At 41.4% G+C, this 23447-nt stretch overlaps 2 protein-coding genes across 4 annotated transcripts; one reads left to right on the plus strand and one right to left on the minus strand.

Annotated features, from left to right (window-relative positions):
• Positions 1–640: 640 nt before the first annotated feature.
• On the minus strand, positions 641–5897 carry LOC100825755 (phosphatidylinositol 4-phosphate 5-kinase 2). Of its 3 annotated transcripts, none has more exons than XM_003558256.4 (9): positions 5211–5897; positions 4957–5124; positions 4693–4858; positions 4214–4324; positions 3916–4109; positions 3696–3823; positions 3489–3591; positions 1823–2403; positions 641–1513 (listed from the first exon to the last, which is right to left on the minus strand). In XM_003558256.4, the coding sequence occupies exons 1-8, from the start codon at positions 5630–5632 to the stop codon at positions 2100–2102; spliced, it is 1596 nt and encodes a 531-aa protein (XP_003558304.1). In that variant the 5' UTR covers positions 5633–5897; the 3' UTR covers positions 641–1513; positions 1823–2099. The 3 variants fall into 3 exon arrangements, with proteins under 3 accessions (XP_003558304.1, XP_024313907.1, XP_024313908.1); XM_024458139.1 differs by having other exon boundaries at positions 3489–3615; XM_024458140.1 differs by lacking the exon at positions 641–1513 and having other exon boundaries at positions 1568–2403; positions 3489–3615.
• Positions 5898–13669: 7772 nt separating this feature from the next.
• On the plus strand, positions 13670–22829 carry LOC100826070 (importin-4). Its single transcript, XM_003558257.4, has 20 exons — positions 13670–14070; positions 15063–15195; positions 15925–16061; positions 16150–16195; positions 16999–17214; positions 17301–17804; positions 17939–18073; positions 18176–18391; positions 18465–18554; positions 18632–18873; positions 18944–19032; positions 19904–19941; positions 20034–20064; positions 20153–20275; positions 20359–20573; positions 20689–20784; positions 20872–20984; positions 21638–21773; positions 21877–21981; positions 22131–22829. The coding sequence occupies exons 1-20, from the start codon at positions 13796–13798 to the stop codon at positions 22329–22331; spliced, it is 3141 nt and encodes a 1046-aa protein (XP_003558305.1). The 5' UTR covers positions 13670–13795; the 3' UTR covers positions 22332–22829.
• The last annotated feature ends 618 nt before the right edge of the window (positions 22830–23447 follow it).

Raw genomic sequence — 23447 nt, forward strand, 5'->3', positions numbered from 1 at the left:
CTCCTTCGTCTTTCGCGTCTACGTTGGTGAGCATGATCACAGTCTTGATCCATCTTGCATCTTCATAGAGCTCCTAGGTGTCACTCTTGGTTCACTATCCAAACTCTCTTCTTCCTACAAGATTTCAGATCTGGGATTCTTGAGGAATAGGGCAAAAACTCAGGTTATTCATTTGGGTTAGTTTGCTCGATATGAAGAGTGAGGCAGAGAGGTAATGACTCGAAGAGTCGAAGGAGCGGGCTGGGCTTATAATGCAACGCCTAGAACTATGCCCATTACTCTCTTACAGAAGGTCATCTGGACCCTCTGGGTTTTCAAACTTTCTCTGAAAACTGCACAGTGAAGAATTAAATTTACAAATAGAGTTTGATGAATAAAACTAATAATCTGATGTACTCCATTGGAGTAGTGCTTTGCTCACTTGGATTGTTGAAGGACTTACGCTTAATAACCGTTGTTCATTAGATTTTGTAAACTGAAAAAGTAGAGTCATTTCATCTTCTTTAGATGCTTATTTCCAGCATTCAGAAAACAAATTTTACTTCTTTATGTAATTAATAGACTTTCTACAGAGATGCTACTACGGAGTACTACTGCAACAGCTCCAAGTGTCAGTAAAACAACGAGCATTGCGTGGTCGTAAAGGCGTAAAGAGAGATCAAGCCTTGATACACGAGTTCAATTCTTTTTGACCATGGTCACAAATACACAGATCCCAAACACCTATCTTTCATCTGTTAGGCCCACAAAAGTAACATGGTTATGTATGAGCTTGATGCCGATGCCTTCTGCGTTATCCAGGCTTATATATAAGCGTCTCTTTAAGCAGCTCCTCGAAAGACTTCACGCACAGATCGTACAACAGATGCACGATGCACCTCTGAAGAGTGAAGATCAGAACAACCACCTACCTATTCTTCTCCTGACTACTGACACTATCTTAGTAGCATGCATCATCCTGCCCACCTGGGCCTCGGCCACAGCATGCTGCTGCAGCTCCAGCAAGGAGGCAAAGCAAAGCATGCGGAAAGAGGACGGGAGGTGCTTTCGAAAAAAAAAAAGAGGACGGACTAGGCCTTGGCATGGGACAAAGTAAAGTCGAGAGAGAGAAAAAGGAGGTCAGGTGATGGAGATAGTATAGCACAGCACAGAAAAGAACATGTTGCAGCGGACATGAGGAGACCAGATCTGTCCCAGCATCTGCAATTCTGCATCTTCCCTGCACTTGCTTTCTCTCCTTTTGATGCATGTCTCCTCCCTTCCACTTTATATTTTTCTTCCGTTCACAAAGGCATCGGTACGAGTACGACTGCGCAAATGACACTGCGTGCCGTCTCGACCGTGGTCCTCGATCCTAGCAGGCACGGGCGCAGAAGATAAGCAGCAGCAAATGCTTGCAAAGAAGGCAACAACGTCTACAGAACAGCTCCTTTTCTCTCTGAAGAGTAAACAAGAAACATCACTTCAAAATTCAACCGGACAGCTGAGCTCTGCCAAGGGATTGACGGATCATCTGCAAGCAAAAGGTGAGCTGCGAGTGTTACTGAAGGCAAGATGGACATCCTAGTTCCTTTTAAGAAATTTGACAAGATGCATCAGTATTTCAATCCATTTATCTGATACACGACAATATGTACATATACAATGGCTGATTGTTGAAGATCATACTGGGCACATCACCACGAATCCCATAGAAAAAACAGATTCTTGGTAGGTGCAAGAGAAATAAAAAAATCAAATAGTAGAATACAAAATAAGGAAAAGCAGAACTAGGTGTGGAATATTGGAGTTTTAGCTTTGCAATCATGAACTAGGCACTTACAGTTCGCAAGTCTTCCAAAAGGAGGAGCTTTATATAGTGTAGCTCCCATCCTTCCAATATTAGCATGCGTGTCGGCAAGGCTCCTTGCCCGCCAGAGAACCGTCCATATGGTAAAAACAACTGCCAGTTGCACTATTTGAGGGCATGCTTGGGATCAGTGATACCATCATACCATGAACTTCACCAATCGATCTCATTATGTAAAAACTCCAGAATATCATGATGTCAAAAGTCAGTGGAATTATGGCCAATAACAACCTGTGCATTCTTCTTACTGCTATTGTTTTATGAACACTCTGCGTATAAAATCCTGGAACCTCCTTGAGTATAATTTTGGATCAACTGCAGAAATGCGGCCAGGGTTGACCTGGAAGGACTTGTAGGCGTGCTCGAGCTTCTTAGTTATGTCATAGTCTTGAAGGATATCAATTATTCCGAAGAAGAGATAGACATCACATGGTCCCCCAGTTGGTGTGGTTATGAATAAGTGTCTTTCATGTAGAAGAAACTTGTCCAGTATTTTTTTTGAACAGCGCTCTGCCTGGGCAGGCATGTTCATGCCCAGCTGGACAAATGGCTTCCTGGTATGGAGAGGCAGAGGTTGGATTAGCCCAACAGATCAAAAGTTTCTATAAGGATAATAGTTCAGATTATGAGATGCAATAGCTAAAGTTCCACCCATATTTCCCCCCAAAGAAAAGTTCCGGGTATCTTGTCCGTTTACTTTACTAACATTTGACTTAAACAAACAAGCAAGGCCCCATGAAGCTCTAGGTTGTTTGCAATAAAGGGAGCAACAAAGTAGGATCATGATGAGAGCATAAAAACCCTCCCAAAAATACAACATAAGAGTATTCCTTTACACTAGTGCAGAACCATTATGTCTGAAAACTAAAGTACAAATGTGCACTAGTTGTCAACGTTAAAGAAACAAAATCCCATAGGCATTGATGCTATGCAGTTTATTCAAAATAATTTGATTGATGCAGGCAACTAAGCAACTACCAAGCTACACTGGAAGTTTATTAGATGCAAGTAGTAGCATCACCAGTTCAAACTGGCTTAATTCCCCATGCACAACTATATATTATTATACATATGTCTATGTAAAGATATAGTCTTTTAGAGGATATAAAACAGATGTGTATTTCTATACAATTGTTATGCCTATGACAGAAAATACAATTATAATTCTTATGGAACTAAGTAGTTTTATTTATACATGATTATAATTTATACCATTACAATATGGAGTTCTAGACCCACCAAAATAAGCGTCCTATATGTTTTTCTCTCTCCTATTAGCGTGCGAATTTTCTAGGCCTGCACAACCATGTGGAAGCTTTGCTGAACTTGTTTTGATAAATTTTCAAACAAACTAACTGTTTTGAACTTTTGACAATATATAGATATTGAAAAACAATAGAATTGGCAAGTTCTGAAAGACTTCTGGCATCTGAAAAAGGCAACGACACATCACACTGTTCCACTAAAGTTGGCCTATCAATGTTTGCTAACAGTGCTAATAAACTGCGACTCTTTGGTCACCGGGTTTCATGATTTATTACTAACATCCTAAAGATGAATTTTGGTTATCCACGTATCTTAAGTTTGTAACAATATGTTACATACGAATTGCAAGAGAACGTAGCAACTGATAAGTTACCGAGGTTCTGTGACTAAATCTCTGTCCTTGCATCCTGATTCCATAAAACATAGCTCACAAAAACCGCCTCCGCCTTCAAATGATTTTCTTTTGCCTGTAGATTCTGGTATAGCACATAGTTGAAAAACTGGTAAACTATAAGATTATGGGCAAATTATATGTGAATCCATACCATGAAAAATCTAAACATCCATGTTTGCAACTTACTTGTCAAAGCAATTGGCTGAGAGAGGCCTATCTTAGGCACAGTTTTATTACGAAAGTGAACTCCTAACAATAGGCTATAGTCCATAATTCCTTGTATCTCTAAGAACGTACAATCCATTTGAATTTGCCTATGTTAAACAAAGAGTCAGACATATGATTGGTCTCATAGGTCTCACGAAATTGCAGTCAAAGTACTTTAGTTAACATAGTGGGAACTCACTTCATAAGTTCCTCATACCAAAATCTTTGCAACCGGAATGCATAGTCAAGGTCTAGGTCCTTTAGAGTAGTTGTTTCATCAATCGTTCGCTCCGTTTTGTCGATAGTCCGACCATGTGAGGAACCTTTCAAATCAAAGCGCCTATGGATCTTATACTCCGAGCAGCAAAAATTGCCCATTATAATGAACCGAACCTAGTTGTATAAATTGACACAAAATCAAGGACGAAATAATCTGCATTCAGGATTAGCTAAAATAATTAAATGAGTTATGTATGTTTACGGTGATTATTGCTTACCTTGGGGCATCCTACTTGCTTAATGCAATGTGTGCCATAGAATCTTGTCAATAAGGTGGACTTATGCTGACGAACATGGTCATAGTAACTCCTCAACATCCTAATAAGAACCTATGAACCAAGATTATTAGCAAGTAAATGTTGAAGTCACTAACTAATACGACTGTAATCTTTTCCAGAAACAAGATAGAATTGGAATCAGAACATGTAAAAAATCGAACTTCTTTATTAGAAAGAAAGTACACACTGTTGCCCCCAAATTCTCTTCTTTTTGCTTACACAAAGGATCTTTTGTGCCGTTTGAGACAATTAGTATTTAGGAAAGGTTTAAACTAAATAGTACTCCCTCCGTTCCTAAACAACAACGAAAATTTAGGAACGGAAGGAGTAAATAGCTAGATGTAATAAAGGAAAAGTGCAATCAACACGGGAAAAAAAATCAGTGACGTATTCCAGGCACAACATAATTATCCACTAACCTTCATTTCAGCCTTCTTCACGGTTTTAATCATGAATCGGTCATCCTGCGTAATGAAGAAGCAGCTCCCGCTCTTACCCGGGGATGCCAGCTCCCGAAGCGTGTCGTTGCCGCAGATGGCAAGCATGTAGTCCGCAGGGTCCACCCCAAACAATTTCCTCAGGTGCCTGGCATCGCTCAACAGTAGTCAGGATACACCACTCGTGCGCAACAATCACATCACTTACGATCCAAGGATGAAATTCAACAGCAAAGCAAATGGCACCTGAAGACGGCAGGGCAATAGTCCTTCCACCGGAAATCGACCGAGTGATGCGGCGGCGTGAACTTGGACCCCTCCGGCGGGAACCGTGTCCATATCTTCTCCCGCGGGTCGAAATCTGATGACAAGAGCTTCTTGAACGGCAGCGCGGACGATTTCCCCACCGAATAACTGCGGCACGAAACTCAAGCAACAATGAGACAAGTAGTACTTCCAGGACTACGAAGAATTGGGACAGTGAGCATCAAGTATATTGCCTTATGCCAAGTTGCAGGTTGAGCGTGAGGCTGTAGCTCCGGTGGCCCTTGCGAATGGCCTTCCCGGGCTTCCTGGCCTCCTCCTCCTCCACCACCACCCTCTGCGGCCTCGGCGGCGGCGGCGTCATCAGGCGGAAGAACGGGGCCGGCGGCGGCGGCGGCTGCATTGTCCTGGCGCTGCAGCTGCGCCGGAGGGGCGCGGCGACGATGTCGCAGGTGATGTCGCCGGCCTCGCCGTCGCACTCCCAGATGCATATCCGCGGCGCCGGGGACTTGCCGTCCACGGACAGCCGCCTGCGCAGCGGCAGGTAGAAGGGCAGCGGCCCGCCGGGAAGCTCGCCGCCGCCTCCTCCGCGGGAGCCGTAGCCGTGGCCGTGGCGGCAGCAATCGCCCTGCTGCGAGGCGGCGGCTTGCGGCGGCATGGGTCCGTTTGATCGGTGCGCGCCCCTCGATTTCCGGCGGGTGCGTTTGTAATTGTATTGGTGGGCGAATCGACCTCTATAGTGGTAGTAGTACGAGGTTTCTCATTTCAGGGAAGGGGTTTGGACTTTGGAGAGACGAGACGGGACGAGGAATGGCTGATTGGCTTTGGCGTCATCGGATGGAGGGAGGGAGACGGTGGTTTTGCTTTAGCTTTTCCTTGTTGCTTTTGTGCGCGTCGGCTTTGGCACAGGAAGCGATGTCAGGCGGAAGGGTGGGGGTGGGGAAGAGGTTGGACTATCAACTTAAAAAGCTCAGTGCCACGCGAGGCCGTCGACTAGTCGTCTTGCCCGCCGGGAGGAGGGTATTTTTGATAAATTAGTTTTTTTCTTACGTATAATCCCTATTTAGGCGTTGTTGATTTTATTTGGATGGTTTTTAACTATATTTGGCATAACAATGTTCCTTAGCCAACTCTGGTTCATTTTTAAGGCATCATGACCAATAATTTAACTAGTCAAATTTTGGTGGGACAATCATAGGCTTAAACCAAACACAATCTATCTTCCTTTTTGGCCTTTTAAGACAGCACCATGACGAGATTGGCTTTGAGTGTGTGAAGTTTGCCATCGCTCTATGCTAGTTTTTATTAAACAAATTCAAGTCGATCGAGGATTAGAAAAAAAATTGAATCGAGATGGTACATTCGCCGCTAAGGAATTTGGCGTCAGCAGTAGGGACCAAATTTTGAAATACTAACCGAAAAATATCAAATGTAAATTTAATCGCACGAGAAAGCCAAATTTGTCATTAAATATCCGAGAGGACGTGTCTGAGCTCCTCATGTATCGGGAATCTTGACTACATAGTATTATTTTGCAGTTTCGCTATATCAAAATAGTCTGAGTTTTTAGTTAGAGATAAGTCGATTGCTCAGCCGTTGGATCTAAGTTGTGTTTTAATATTCAAAACGGAGAGTTGAGTTTGGATGACGTACAAATCCTAATCCAATGGCACTAGTAAATCTGTTGAGATTTAAACCTTTGCTTAAAATCAGACACCATAGTGAAAGAGAAAGTCAAATTCAATCCACACCCTGCAAACAAGATAAAAGACAAATTTAGTGTTTACCACGATGACAGACCGAATCCACCACTCATTTAAAACGAATGAATAAATTAAATTGCGTAAGCAGTTCACAAACTTGGCAAATAAGATCAGTTTAGTTCACCAACTTGCAAAAGTGAATTCAACACACTAAATTTGGCAGGACAAGTACATGTTTGTTTCAATTCTGGCGACGAGGAATCCACCAAGGATGAAGTGCCCATGTGGCAACTCAGCTGGCACATTGGGCAATCGTGGTGTCAAATGAGTTAGTATCATAAGGCCTTTTTATTTCTGAAGCCATGAATTAGATTTTTGTTTTTGTGCAGTGGCGTAGCCAGCTAAAATTTTCAGGGTGATCCAACAATGAAAATATTCCTACAAATTTAGTTATTTTGATGTTTTTTTTTAACTATGTTATATAAAAGATTGGAAAATCTCAGGATGGTCCATGGACCACCTGGCAACCCCCCTAGCTACGGCACTGTTTTTTTTACATGGTATAACCATGCATGTAGATTGTACTAGCATCTAGTTGTGGGTTTTTGTAAAGGTGTTTTCATTTCATGACCGGTGATTTTGGGTTTGAGAGTTCCGAGCATCCGAAGTATGGAAGAACCGAATACGTTCTTGGCTTCTTGTTCCCATGGTGACCAGATAACGAATAGCACCTGGATGTCACATGAAAATAGATGTGTTTTTTCTTTCTTAATTATCTGGCTTTGACGTCTACAAGTTTAGGATCCCTCTCTACTCTCTATGTCCTACCATTGAAGTTTAATTACACAAAATATATAGTTACGGAAACTATAAATAGAAAGTGCAGTTATAAAAAAAAGATAAAGCAACAAATGTAAACTAAAAAATGCAATCACAGAAAAGAGGTTGCAACTGCGACAAATAAAATTAGGAAACTCCAGAAAAACGATTGAATTTCACAAAATTTGAAATGGATGAAGCACCCTTGAACAAAAAAATCACTAAACTTTAAAAAGTTTGGGCACCTAACTTTTAGCAATTCCTATAAGTTTATGGCTAACATTACTGTATTTTCTCTGAATCCGACATTCACATCATGTAAGATTCATCTGATTACAGGTCATTTGGCTCTCATCATTTAGGCCTAGAATCCATAAACCCATTTTGAATTTCAGGAACCAATTTGTTTGGTTGGCATGGAATTAGGTATATTAATTCATTCTAAAATTTTATGGAATCACACCTATATCTAACCCTAGTTTCTCTCTAAAATGTATTATATCTCTAATTCTACAAATCATGTGGTTGACATACATGATTTTGGAACCCGGAATTCAAATTCTACCAAATAAAAACCTATGTAAAAATTTACTCTCTCCGATTCTAAATTATTGTCGCTAAACTAAAACCATGACAAGAATTTAGGATCGGAGGAAGTATTTGATTGCATACCTGCCAAATGAAATGAAATGAGGGGTACCAAATGAGCTTGTTATTATTTTATTTTCAAGCCCATACGGGGTTTGTGAAGTCATGAATCATGCCGATCTAACTCCAAATACTGCTCATAAAAAACCAAGCTGGACGCGCCGTTAGCCATATCGTTGAACTGTGACTTGGCGCAACACCATAATGGTTGGCGACTTGGCGATGCTGGTATCTTGTGTTACGAATCAGGAGCTCCGATTGGATGCTAAGTAATTAAACAGTATTATAATCATTTGGAGGCAGTTAGCCAATTAAGGAGTAGTATCATGTTTAACCATAGATATCGTTGGCTCTCAGCTCAGAGCCTCTCTGCACACACGTGAACAGCTAAGTTAGCTTCTCACTGAACAATTACTCCAGCAAAGATCGGCCATATCTAGGATGAAATTTGGTTCTACATAGTAATGACCAAGGCATGCGTGACAAGGACTCTGGCAGCCTGGGCGGAACTGTTGATCGATGAACAGCTGTATTTGCTCTGATAACCGGATCTTGGAAGCTGGCAGCAGGCTACCTAACTGTACGTGGTAAAATGAGCTATGATGCCGGTACAAAAGGTAAAACTGTACAACTATAAAACACAAACTGTGCAATTTATTGATCGGCGATGGATGCAGAGGACGTCAAGATCTGCATATGGTACAAGTTACAATTGTGCATTGTTTAATGGCACCGATTCGAAATAACGACAAAATATTACAGCAAAGTCCTTGTCGTGGAATTTGTTCACTTGAGAAAGGTTCTAACTTTGGCAGATGACGTGGTAAATATTTTGAGATAAACTTGGCTTGCAAATGGCAATGTGTTCATTTTTTAAAGGTAAGCTCTCTCTGTCTCTCCCCCGAAACACCCGTTACCCAGATCAGCGGGGGGCTCAGCAGGTCCGATGTGATCTGCTGTGGCGGCGGCCAGACCTTGGCTGCAGCTGCACGGCCTGCCCTGGTTGAGGCTATGCTTCGGTGGGGTTTGTTGTGGCGGGTGCAGCCGCCGGTGGATTCTCCTCCTCATCGGATCTGTCAGTCAGCGTCCTTCGTCGTCTTTGGAGAAGACGGGGTGTGGACGGTGTTGGTTGGTACCGGAGGAAACCCTTGATCGGTTTGTCCGACCACGACGGCAATGACGTCCTTGGACGTTTCTCTCCTGAGGCGGCGTCGAGGTACTTCCACACCATCCCCGTTCTAGGTTCCCGGGTGAAAATCCAAAGTCATCGGACTAGGCAGTATCGGTGCCGATGGCGTCGCTCTCTCCCCTCTCCCCCTTGGGGGCGTTGTTGGGGGAACGCTAGATCTGCGGATGTGGAGGTTTTATTTGGTGGTCGGCTGTTGGGCGCGTGCTAGTCGGTGGCTCTTATTTGCATCGTCGATGTCAAGTCTTGCAATGTCAATGCTTCGATCACTATACCGGAGGTGGGTTGGTGGAAGATGGTGGCTGCTAATTCTAGAGCGTGCGCATACGGCACATGCTGAGGATTTGACTAGCTGTTGTGCCTTTGTGCCCTCCGAATTTGAATGTTTGGCGGTGGTCTACGGTCAGGGCATGCGGCCCTGATAATAGCCACCCGTTCATCATGCTTGTAAGTATAGCACGGTTGGCTTTGGTTTGATCCATTGATGTATCCCTCTTGTAAGACTTATTTTAATAATCAATAAAATTTGGATGTGTGCATCTGATGCAGAGAGATCGGGGGTTTCATCATCCTTTTCGATTTTTTTTTTAAAGAAAGGTTCCACTTTGGCAGATCACGTACTAGATGCTTTAGAGATAAATTTCACTTGAAACTCGATTCGGAATGCTTGAGACAAGCTACATTTTGCTTGAAATAATGTTTTATTTGTAACAACTGCACGGACTTTTGGCTCAGTTTGCTTTTTAATGGAGTGTGGCAGCATGTGTGCAGCCGGATAAAAAAAGAAAAACAAAATAAATCAAATATTCGTGGAAAGGGAAAGGAAACTCATGGGCTGGCTTGTTGTTGTAGCGGTCTTGTTAAGTTTGATTCCTTCTTTGTGCTCTCAGTATTGTCCTCATGCTTGTGGTTCTGGGTTGCTTTGTTTACCTGCCGGGCCATGCCATGCTGTTCTTTCAGCCAAACCTGCCAATCTGCAGCTAACTTTGTTATACTGACCGGAATTGCTAGATCTTAGTCGGCTGCGAAATAGAATTTCTCAGTCGACGAGATTAATTAGCGTCGTTCGCTTTATATTAGCTGGGCTAGCTGCGTGGAGACTTTATGGGCTGTTTTTATTTTATGTTTGGGCTTTTTTATTTGTTTTGTTGTGTGGGCTCTTATAAGGGTAATTTTTTATGCTTACTTTTCAATAATTACAAGTGAAATTGCTCTAAAAAAACAAGTGAATTTTTGTGCTTATTTTTTGCAACTGCAAATTAGTGGTTTTTTATAATTACACATGAAATTTGGGTGCTAATTTTTTGCAACTTCAAGTTAGTGTTTACACGCATTTCCTTTTCCTTCTTTTTCATTTTCGTTTCTTATTTATACCTTGGTCTATTTTTATTTTTCCTCGATTTCCCTTGTTTTTTATTATCTTTTGTTTTCTCTCTTCTTCTTTCATTTTTATTTTTCGCAAATTTGCTAGGGAACAGTCGTCGGAGAAATTATATGTTCTCAGTCGGCGTCGTGGTCCTTTGGTTTGGTGTTTGTTTTTGTTTTTTCAGGCCGCGGAGACTGCCTTAGTTGGGTTCGTCTAGATCAATGTAGAAGGCCTAGGGCTATGGTTTTTCTTTTGTGTCATGGGAGGCCGTTTTAGGGGGGAGATGCTAAGGGATGCCTATGTTTCTTCTTTTAGAAATGCGCAATGGATAGTTTCAACCTAAGAAAATTGCATATAAAATTTCGCGTGCAATTTTAAAATTCCACAGAAAATTCAGTGCAAGTCTTTAAAATTTCAGTGCAATTTTAAAAAATGCACATAATATTTCACGTGTAAATTTTTAAATTTTGATTTTTTTTGTTGCTTTTTTTCCTTTCTCTCTTTTTAAAGAAATTTTCATGGCGTTGCAGTGCTTGGTTTGCCTTGGCCTTGGCTGTGCTGCATGCTTTTGTCCGGCCGAAGCATTGATTTTCCAAGCAGAAATCATGTGTTATGCTCTTGTCCGGCCGAAGCATTGGTGCCTGGAGCTCAAAGGCCCAGTTTTACGGTCATTACCCCTGCTGCGTGCGTGCCAACTGCCAAGGAAAATCCGTTGCTTTACTAGTTAGAGGCAACTACCTGCTAACAAAATCGAGCTGCTTGGGCTGCTTGGGCTGCTTGGTGGCTGGTCCACTGAGAAATTAAATTTCTCAGTCGACTGGGACTGAGTCAGACCCTATACTGACTACAATAAACTACTCCCATAAATTGGCACTCGTTCGGTTCAATTGCACTCACTAGTGATGCAGTACTTTACGTTGGGTGACTGAGTGGCTACTAGGAAAGGAAGTTCAGATGCTTATTAGTCGGATTGATTGCCAGGTAGTGAAAGTATGATGTTTATGCATGATGCATTATGCGCTACTCGTTGTTTCCTGATAAAAGTGCTGCATCGAGGCTATTGCGCGTAACGACGCGTGCAGCTTAGCAGTTGCCGTGCCCGTGTCGCCAGAATCGCCGCCGCAGCGTGGTTCGCAAGCGCCCGGTGGGCGGTGGAAGAATATGGCCAGCCGCTGCATGGGTGCGGGTGCCGCCTGACGCTCTGCCCGCGCGGCTCGCCGAAGTCACGCTGCACAGCCGTTGCTTCTCGGCGTACCGTACCGTACCGTACGGGTCGCCGCTCCCGCCGTCCCTCGATGGTTCAGTCGAGCTGAGCCTCACGCGTATAAGATTTCAAGCAAGTCGCAAGTTGGTGGCATCAGCGTCACGCTGAGTTGGCGGAGAAATACGTGTAATCGGTTGAACTGGGGTTAAGACGACAATTAATCTACGGAGTAGTTCATTAAGAATAGTGCTAATTACTCGCAAAAGAGAGAGATTAGTGTTAATTAAAAAAACAAAGATTTGGGGGAAAAGAAGCACTTGACGGAGCACGAGCATCCTCACCGAAAACCTTAGAAACACTAGCTCTCTGTGAGATGTTGGCTTTTGCGGGCCTATAATATTGGAGCTAGAGGATTAGTAAACGCATCAGATTGCCGCACACGGACCGTGATATACACAACGTACTCTCACTGGCAGCTGCTGCTCCGATGGCTCGGTGCTCATTGAGATCAGGAAAACTCTGAAGATGATTGAATATGATTATGCAATAAGAATTAACAGGATAACTTACGATTTAGCAAATCATTCTTTTTCTTACGATCTGGGCCATTAGGTTTCATTAGTGCGATCACCACATGCAGAAACTGTATCCCAAAACAATATAAGCTAATGTAGTGGGCATGGTTTCCCTAAATGTTTTGGTAAAGCTCGAGATAAGTCCCTGCTAACCCTTGAACTATACCCCCAAACTCTAGATTCTAGATGCACTGAAGCAACGTATCTGAAAGCTTAGAACTCCCCCCCCCCCCCCCCCCCCCAACGACCCCAACGATCAGATCTGTTCATTAACCCCTCCCCGATTTTGATTGGTTTTTATGAGGCTTTGTTGTTCACATCATCTGCCACACCAACATCTCCTCCATGTCACCTAATGGATCGATGCTCCATTTCATCTCAACCCTTTTGCTTAGGATAACATTTATGATTTTCCAGAAGTTTTTTTATTGAAATTTTGATTTTCCAGCCAAAAAAAATATCCAACAACTCAATTTGCCATTCTGCCCTCTACCTTTGTCTAAATGAGCTCAGATTAAAACAATAGACTCAGGATATGATTCATGATTTTTTTGTCTTTTTTCCATAGTTTTCTAGAAACCTTAAATTTTTGGCCGAAAATTTGAGCCAGTGACTCGATTTGTCATTTTATCCTTGACTCTTTATCCAATCAAGAACGAATTTAAACAAAAGCCTCGGGATATCACTTTTATGATTGTCTAGATGTTTTTTATATTTTTCTATAAACTTTGGATTTTATTCAAAGAGACGGGCAGTGTGAAAAGCACCGCCTATTGATGCACTCGCCGTTGTTTGACGAGACCTGAAAATAATTTTTGACGGTTCCATTTGTCACCTCTTTGTCATGTGTTTTCTTCATTCTCATTTTCTTTCTCCTGCCAAGCTTCTTCTCCCAATTCGGATGATGCTTAGTCAGCAGCAGACCATTTTAAATTATATTATCTGAAAAACAGTTAACGTACGGAGTATTAGATTTTGTAAAAAACCATTGTAAGCAACAGATCCACCGTCTGTCGGCCAGAATAAATAGGATGTAGCAGTAAAATAATGGCGGAAATACTCTGGATCTCAATCTCAAACAAAGGAGAAAGAAGAAAAAAAAAGGAGAAAGAAAGAACAAAAGCAAACACGAAAATACAGCAAACTCCCAACTAGGCAAGTTGGAGCACAGTATTAAAACCCCTCCCGCCCCGTCGGCGGGCCGCCACCAAAACCCGAGCAACTACACCACCCAATCGGTAGGGTTTTTGCCCTCCCCTTCGCCGCCGCCGACCACAGGAAGGAAGGGAGAGCCCCCGGTCTAAGCGAAAGGGAGGAGGAATGGCGCAGTCACTGGAGCTTCTGCTAATCCAATTCCTGATGCCAGACAACGACGCGCGGCGGCAGGCGGAGGAGCAGATCCGGCGGCTGGCGCGCGACCCGCAGGTGGTGCCGGCGCTCGTCCACCACCTCCGCACGGCCAAGACCCCCAACGTTCGGCAGCTCGCCGCCGTACTCCTCCGCAAGAAGATCACCTCCCACTGGCCCAAGCTTCCACCGCACGCTAAGGCTTCCCTCAAGCAAGCCCTCATCGATTCCATCACTCTCGACAACAGGTGCTTCCCCGCCCTAACTTTCCCCAACCCTGCCCGCATCCTACCCGCTTCCGTAATTTTCAATTTATCCACTGCTATGTTCAGCTACACAACTGCTGAACAGCTCATACCCGTGGGTAGCAACTAACTGAACTGTCAGGCCTAATGAGAACTGGAACCCTGTGTGGAGGATTTTTGTGGTCCACAGTTCCACCTTTACAGTTTACTGTTGCTATGATATTGGATTGCTAGTTTTCAAGTGGCCGAGATACACCTGACCATATTGTTACCGATGGCTGCTCAACTGCCATATCCTCTTTGTATAGTGTTGCATTTGTATGCTGTTATTCCAAATAGCAATGCTTCGCTGGGAAATGGAGATGTACTTTTTCTTGCATTTTGTTTGGAAATAAATGAAACACCAGAAAGTGACAGCCAATTTGTGTGTTTGTTTTAATGGGAAAACAGTATTAGTGTATACTTCAGCATATATATAACTAAGGAGAAAGTTACAAAAGGAGGCGGAAATGTACAAATGGGAGAAATTAGATTACAAATTGTTTAATCCAATCCCACCAGATATGAAAGATGCCGATGTGTTAATTTTCCAAATAGATTACCAAATTATGTTGTTCTCCTTTAGACCTCAAATACTTGAATATTCCTTAAAAAACTTCAAGTTTCATATAATTCTTATATCCGTTCAAGTTGACACTTGAACTTATTTCCTTTATGTGGCATTGATCTGTATCAAACTGCAATCGGGTTAATGTAAACTAGACTAACTGGAATACGGAAGTTGAGATATGCGTGGTATAACTCAAACCAATAACACATAACAAGATCGAAAACAGTTGACTTGTTTTCACTGGGACTAGGTATTAGCTATGAAGCCACTATCCCACTCTGTGATGCAGATGCTGCTCGTTATTGTTCAATCTGTCTCGTTTTTTCCTAGTTGCAATTGTAACAGGATGACAAACTGAGTTTCCTTCACCTTGCTATCTATGCAGCCATCTTGTTAGGCGAGCTAGTGCCAATGTCATGAGCATTATAGCTAAATATGCTGTCCCTGCAGGAGAGTGGCCAGAATTGTTACCTTTCCTTTTCCAATGCAGCCAAAGTCCACAAGAAGAACATAGAGAAGTAAGTGTATCTCAATAAAGTTAAGGGAATATCCAGAGAAGTAGCCATGTTCTGTCCAGTCATTAACTATTTAATTTTTTGGGGGATGAAAGTATGGATTATTCATCATTTGGTGTTGGTAGACAATATGCTTGAAACACAATAAGAGCTTACCTGCAATTTCCTTTTCTTTTGTTTGGTGTCTCTTTATGAACTTCATCCATGTAACAGTAACATGATAACATAATTTTTGGTTTGAAACATGATTGCAGCAGCATGTTAGTCTGCCTTCATAACTCCTTGCCTGACATATTAGTAACCAGAAGAGCTAAATGCATAAATCTCAAGACCATCAATAACTTGAACTTTCACTAGATTTTTCCCTCTCTAATACTGGCCATTTTAGCTACCGAAAAGGCCTACATATTTGTTGCATCAATACACGTTTCCCCTCTTTTTATTGATGGAAGTTTCTACCTGGTGTTTACTTATCGTTTATACTTTGTGGGGTGGCATGCTAATAGGTTGATTATTAACAGATACTGATTTCTTTGGCATCAAATTATCTGATGTATGTAGTATATGCAGTGTTGCATAAAAACATTGTCTTAGTTCTATCACTTGAAGATATTGTTTGTCAATAGCTTCTATATTATCTCTAGTGAACTCTATAGGAAAGAAACAAGTGTTGCTGCTTTATATCTGCAAATAAGATGCCGATGCCTTACAGAACAACTCTTCTCTTTACAGGTTGTTCTGATTCTGTTCAGCTCCCTTACTGAAACTATCGGGAGTACATTTCATTCTCATCTGAATGTTCTACAGCCTATTTTACTGCAATGCTTGCAGGATGAGACTAGCTCTCGAGTCAGAATTGCTGCCCTTAAGTACGAGTTTGCAACAAGATGCTATTTCTGTCTTTCTCATTTGACCAATTTGTGATGTGAACAAGCTATTTTTTTGTCGGTGCAACAGGGCTGTTGGATCCTTCATAGAGTATATCAGTGATGGACCGGACATTGTAAGTTCTGTTTGTCAGCTTTGATTCTGTGAACACTAGCTAAGTGCCCGCGCGTTGCTGCGCAATTCATTATATTATTTTAATTTTTAATCTAACAAATAATTTTTACATAAGAAATATGCCCTTAATTATATTAGATTTGAGGGTCCTAATTTTGGAATCTGGAAGATTAGATTTGATTTGATTTGATTTAGTGGGGTCTAAATTTTGGAATGGGGAGGACGTACCATCACCACCAACTGTAAAGATTTACCTTCTTAGGTGAAAAATGTTCCATTGTAATATTCCTTCTTGTATACCTCCTTTTGGCAGCGTGTTCTTCCATGAAGCCTTTATATTAAGTAGTTTTCAAGTTTTTCTGTTGGTTTGCTGTTTTCTTTTGCTTGTAGCTGTAGTAGTTTTGTCCGCCCCATTCTTTTTAGAGCTGTACTTTCTCTTAGCTGATTTTAAATCTTTCAGTAGTGTGTCATGCTACTGCCAGACCTGTCTCTCATGCCTGATTAACTGATCTACAAAAGCAAATTATTTTCGTTGCCTGTGAGTCCTCCCTGCAGTTCCGTTGAGTTATTTCTTATCCTTCTGCATAACAGAAACGGAAGCAGCATGACAGAGTTACTAAATCAAGGAAAGATAATTAAACAATCAGTGCATAATCATTGTACACAGCTAACCAATATCTGAGAATTGTTGCCTGTTTGTCTCAAGTCTACCATTTGTCATGCATGTTTGGATTTCATGGAGTATACTTTCAACTAATTGCTACTGAGACTAATGTTGTGATCATGTATTGATGCAACTGGTAGGTAAAGATGTTTCGAGACTTTGTTCCCAGTATCTTGAAAATATCAAGGCAGTGTCTTGCTAATGGCGAGGAAGATGTTGCCTCCATTGCCTTTGAAATATTCGACGAACTAATTGAATCTCCTGCACCACTTCTTGGGGACTCAGTGAGATCAATTGTGCAATTCTCGCTTGAAGTTTGCTCAAACCAAGACCTGGAAATAAATATAAGGCAACAGGTTTGGTCTGCCATCAGCATCCTTGATTATATGTCTGTCTGATTTTACAAAGTAACTTATTGCAAACTTGCACTTAATTTTTTCAGGCTGTTCAAATCATCTCATGGCTTGTAAAATTCAAAGCAGCTTTCTTAAAAAAGAACAAGCTGATTTTACCTATTCTACAAATTATGTGTCCATTGCTTACAGAAACAGCTAATGAAGATGAAGATTCTGATCTAGCAGCAGATCGTTCTGCAGCAGAAGTCATTGATACTATGGCTATCAACTTACCAAGGCATGTTTTTGCACCAGTTCTTGATTTTGCTTCTGTGAGATTTCGTGACATAAATCCCAAGTATCGTGAGGCTGCTGTTACATCGTTGGGTGTTATCTCCGAGGGTTGTTCTGAGCAATTCAAGGATAAGTTAGATGAATGTCTCAAAGTTGTTTTAGAAGCTTTAAAGGATCAAGAACAAATGGTTAGAGGTGCTGCATCATTTGCCCTTGGTCAGTTTGCTGAACACTTGCAGCCAGAAATTCTATCTCACTATGAGAGTGTCCTTCCATGCATTTTAAATGCACTTGAAGACCCATCAGATGAAGTCAAGGTAAAATAACCTACTTGAGGTGATGCCATGTCCTATAAATTGGCAGAAAACCTGGATACAAATGGCTGTAATTAACTTTGGATGACACTTTCTGTAACAATGAACTAATGTGAATATGCTGTGTGATCTTGCAGGAGAAATCATATTATGCGCTGGCAGCATTCTGTGAGGATATGGGTGAAGATATCCTACCATATCTGGAACCCTTGACATGCAGATTAGTTATGTCTTTGCAGAGCAGTCCTCGAAACCTGCAAGAGACGTGCATGGTTCGTATAGTAATCATGCTCATAATTAATCTATATGTCAAGGGGATATCCTTTTCCCTCCTAATTATCTTATAATTTCACAATAATAATGTTTTTCTGCAGTCAGCAATTGGCTCTGTAGCAGCTGCTGCAGAGCAGGCTTTTATCCCATATGCAGAAAAGGTTCTTGAAATGATGAAAGGCTTTATGGTGCTCACTAAGGATGAGGATTTGTGTGCACGAGCTAGGGCTACTGAGGTTGTTGGTATAGTAGCAATGGCAGTTGGCAGAGCCAGAATGGAAGCAATATTACCTCCTTTTATTGAGGCTGCTATTTCTGTGAGTCCTAGTTCCAGTATTTCAGACTACCAGCATCCTTTAGTGCATTTTTTGATGCTCCTCATATGTGCAGGGATTTGAATTGGATTATAGTGAGCTAAGAGAATATACTCATGGTTTTTTTAGCAATGTTGCTGAGATTCTGGATGATAGTTTCACACCGGTAATAAGGGAAGTCTAATTTTGTTCAGTTCACAAAATGCTGTTTATATTTACAGAAGTGGTTGTTACGCATTGCAGTATCTTCCTCATGTTGTGCCCCTTGTATTTTCCTCGTGCAACTTGGATGATGGTTCTGCTGTGGATATTGATGATGCTGATGATGCTGACAATGGATTTAGTGGTGTTTCTTCTGATGATGATGTAAATGACGAGCCAAGAGTTAGAAATATCAGCGTGAGAACTGGAGTATTAGATGAGAAAGCTGCTGCAACTCAGGCGATTGGATTTTTTGCACTTCACACAAAGAGTGCTTATGCTCCGTATCCTTAAATGGTGTTAACATAATATTCTAGTGCTTTTGTTCTTCAAACTTTCCTTAACTGGCACTAGGTACTTGGAGGAGTCGCTGAAGATTTTAATCAAGCACAGTGGATATTTTCATGAAGATGTCAGGCTCCAGGCTATTATTTCCTTAAAACGTAACTGCTTCCCTAGTCCTACCTAATATACAAGTCTGCAGCAGCTCTTTTGTTTGTCAAAATTTCATTGTCAGGCTTAGTGAATAACAACAAATGGAAATACTGAAACTCATTTTTCTTTAATGATACAGTTCCAATAGTCATTTAACATACAAAGAAACCTATTTACATGAATAAATTTGGTTGGGCGTAAGATACAGAAGCTGTCTCCAGCATGGTGTATAGCACGATCCAATAGTCATTACTGGGAGGTGTGTTACTTTCATGTAAATCACAAGATCCATTCGTGATTGAAGTTTCTTTTATTCAATGATGTATAATTATACCGCGTGGCCATCATTTGAGGTGTTGTTTAGGTCTAACATCAAGTCCATTTCAAGCTGAGACATGAAATTATTTGCTGGTAGGGAGATATGCTATCTAGCCTAGCATGTGTCACCTTCGCCTACATCATACCCCTTTATTATTAGTTTTGTCATTTCTCCTTTTTACTTACATTTGCTCTGTATGAAAATTTGTTGCATGGTAGAGTTGGCAAATCAGAAACATTGGGTTTTCGAATCACAGGCGCATGCACCTTGATGGACCCTATTTGTGTACAGTTTAGGCTGTAGGAGAATGTTTTACAACATAATCCAGAGTGGATAGTCTTGTTTTATTTGAACCATTCTGGAAGATTTTCATTTGTTTTTGAGACTGTTCCATTAAGGCCCTGTTTGGGAGAGGGGTATTACGTGGTAAAGTCACGGTAATTAGTTCCCAATTTGAACCAAATACTGGAGCTCCCACAAAGAACACCCTGAATCCAAACAGGGCCTAAAGGTATGATTTTGTGGTGTTATCAGTAATTATGGTGAAACTATTATTGCAGACATCCTAACTGCACTGAGGGCAATATCTGCACATGTTGTGAGTATTTCCTTTTTCTGAGTAGTCAATTTAGGAGTGGTTGCTGTGGAACATCAAAATTCTTATGTGGCGTTTACTTTGCTACTATGCAGGATATACTAGAGAAACAGAGGGACATTCTTGGTAAGTTTTGCTATAATGTGGTGTCATTTAAGCCCATCTTGCCAGTCTGCTTATTAAACCATGCTTCTCTTCTCTTTCTTTTTTGTAGATACTGTTATGAACATCTATATCAAGACCATGACAGAGGATGATGATAAAGAAGTAGTTGCACAAGCTTGCATGAGTGTAGCAGACATTGTGAAGGATTGTGGTTTTGCTGCAGTTGAACCTTGTAAGCTCAATTCCTCGGTGTTAGGTGCACTCAGAATACTAGATTGTGCTGTTAAAACTGTCCCTCTGTCGCTGTTGTTTCAGATATGCCACGGCTTGCTGAGGCAACACTTGCTCTTTTGCGTCAAGAATCATGCTGCCAGCAAGTAGAGTCGGATGGTGAAGACGATGGTGACATTGATCATGATGAAGTCCTCATGGATGCTGTTTCAGATCTTTTGCCTGCTTTTGCGAAAGTGATGCGATCTTACTTCGATCCCATCTTTGTGAAGTTATTTGATCCCTTGATGAAATTCGCTGTGAGTAACACCCTTCCCCGACTAATACCATGCCCCTGATGGCTGGTACCTGGTCTTAAACCTTTAGTAATTCTGAGTCTTCTACATTTGAATTTGCTTTTTGGAATGAATGCAGAAATCTCCGCATCCTCCTCAAGATAAGACTATGGTTGTTGCCACTCTAGCTGAGGTTGCTCAGGAAATGGGTGCTCCAATTTCTGCTTATGTTGATGTATGCTTATAGCTTTCTTCATAAACCACGCCATTTTACCATTTTAATATACCTCTTAATTCTTACTCATATTTGAATCATTTACAGAGGATAATGCCTTTGGTTTTGAAAGAACTTGCATCTGCTGAGGCTACGAATAGGAGAAATGCTGCTTTCTGTGTTGGTGAGCTATGCAAGAACGGGGGTGCTGCAGCTTTGAAGTACGTATATAACTTACAGTGATACACATTTTCATGTCTTTCCTTTACAGAAGGTCCTAATGTTAATTATTGTTTGGAGGTTGATGCCTTGCTCTCCGAGATATGAGAACGAGCAAAGGACTCTTTACTTGAAATCTGCTGTGCATTTTGTTTTATGTTCCGAAAACTTATCTGCATGACAAATTGTCAACATAGGGCATGTGGATCCTTTTTTGTACTGATTCATTTTCCATTTGTTTATTGAAACAGAAGTGCATATGCTTTTCACTTTATGAAGCATTAGAGCAATAGGCGTGCAAGTGAGAGCACTAGATGTAAACTGTTGGTTATCATAGTTATGAATGCCAAGTCATAGTATCTTAATTGGCCCATTCTTATTTCAGTCCTGCTCAAAAGGCCTAGTTATTTTGCATGGTCTTTCCCAAAAGATCAAGTGATACTCTGCTAACTTTTTTATGCCAACGTTATAATTTAATTAAACCCTGCCATCATGTGATTTACTTTCACAATCTTGACTTAAATGCTGAAGGACCGAAGAAAGGAAGCTAAGTTCATGCTGCATTATTAGCATTCTAGCCTTCTAGGGAGTATAAATGGCAATTTCATATCCGGTAAATTCAGTTGATCACACGTCTTTGTTCATCTTTGTGCAGATATTATGCAGATATACTGAATGCTCTGCATCGTTTGTTTGCTAATTCTGAACCGGACCATGCAGTTAGAGATAATGCAGCTGGAGCTATTGCTAGAATGATAATGGTGCAGCCTCAGTCAATTCCTCTCAACCAGGTTGGCAGCTGGCACTATCTTGTAATATGTCTGAACAGCTTCAGATTTCAGACTTGAAGGTGCCTATATAATACTAAGTTGCAATGCTATATCTGTTTCTTAGGTTCTTCCCGTGTTTATCAAAGCTTTGCCTCTAAAAGAAGATCACGAGGAATCAATGGCTGTCTACAGTTGCTTGTGTAATTTATTACTGTCGTCACATCCCCAGGTGACTTGGTCTTAAACTGCCCACTGTTTTTTCTATTTGTTCCATGAGCTTTGCTTCCATTATGAGTACTTTTTTCTAAAGGTTGGTACTGCAGTAAAATCATTATCATCGTTCTATTCTTAGGCCAAATCTATCATTTGTTGTTGCAGATCCTTACTCTAGTGCCTGATGTGATAAATGTCTTCGCCCAAGTGGTAGTATCCCCAGATGAGAGTGATGAAGTCAAGATAAATATCGGCAAGGCTGTTTCTCATTTGATATCTGTTTACGGTCAGCAGATGCAGCCAATACTGAGTGCTCTACCACCAGCTCATGCAAATGCATTGGCGGCACTTGCAAGTAGAAGATGATATTCGGAGAGAAAAGACCACTGTTAAAATTTGTGCTGCTTTATGGTTTTATTAAAATTCATTCGCCGAAGACCATCTGATATGTTTGACCTGCCAAGTTTTGTCAATAATTACCATTTGCTGAAGACCAGATCTGGTTGGATCAGCCAAACCCTGTCTGGAATATCTCTACGTTGGGGGTGTGCCAGCAGGTGCTAATGCTTGAAAATCTGCAAGATAGAGTTTGTTTGGTTAATATTTTTACTGTTTATCTCCTTTAATGAGTTATAGAGATATATTGTATCAGAATGGTATTTATTGCGGTTGAAGATGCAGTCTGTTGGCAGGCGGCACCTTTGGTTAGTAATTTTTTGCTGGGATGTGCAAATCATTGATGTATTGTTTGTATATATATAAGCATGTTTTGTTGCCGAAATTGTAACTTTTTGGAACGTCGGTTTGTGGTACCAACTACAGAAGTACTTGTTGGGGGCTATTTGTGATATCATTTATTTGCCATGGCTTGTGTAAATTCGCAAATTATCTCGGTCTTCAGCTTTTCATCAGAATTTTACGTGGGCTAAATAATCAGTATTTAATCTTTGCAATTTGCAGCACTGAAAAAGTCACACAGATGTGCAGTTTCATATGAGATGCTCTATGGCTACCGATTGTTATATAAGTTTAGGGTGTTTGTGCAACACCGTGCTGTCAAGATCTCACGTGCATTGTAGATCTCATATAAATTCGACACAAACGGAAGAAAAGTTCTGCAAGTCTCGGCAGTTCGCTACAAACACGAAACAGCAAGGGGAAAGAAAAGATGCACACAATGTGCAAAGGTGCCTAACGGTCCCAGCGGCAGTCAGCAGCGCCTCACCCCAGTGACCCGTTTGCTCAGCGCGGCCGCTTAACATCACAGCAGCGCATTCGGTGTAAAACGGCACCGCGGCGGGCCCATTCGGGGCAAACCTGAGACCGAGGAAAACCTAGCAGACCATGGCACCAGATTGAATCTCATCTCTCCGCCGCCTTCTTTCCCAAGAGAAAACTCCATTGAACCAAATCTCAAGCCAACAAGGGATGGAGTTCGCAAAAGCAACAGGAATTTCACCAAGAAATTGACACACATATAAA

This window comes from Brachypodium distachyon, chromosome 1, assembly GCF_000005505.3.
Source record: "Brachypodium distachyon strain Bd21 chromosome 1, Brachypodium_distachyon_v3.0, whole genome shotgun sequence".
Lineage (NCBI taxonomy): Eukaryota > Viridiplantae > Streptophyta > Magnoliopsida > Poales > Poaceae > Brachypodium > Brachypodium distachyon.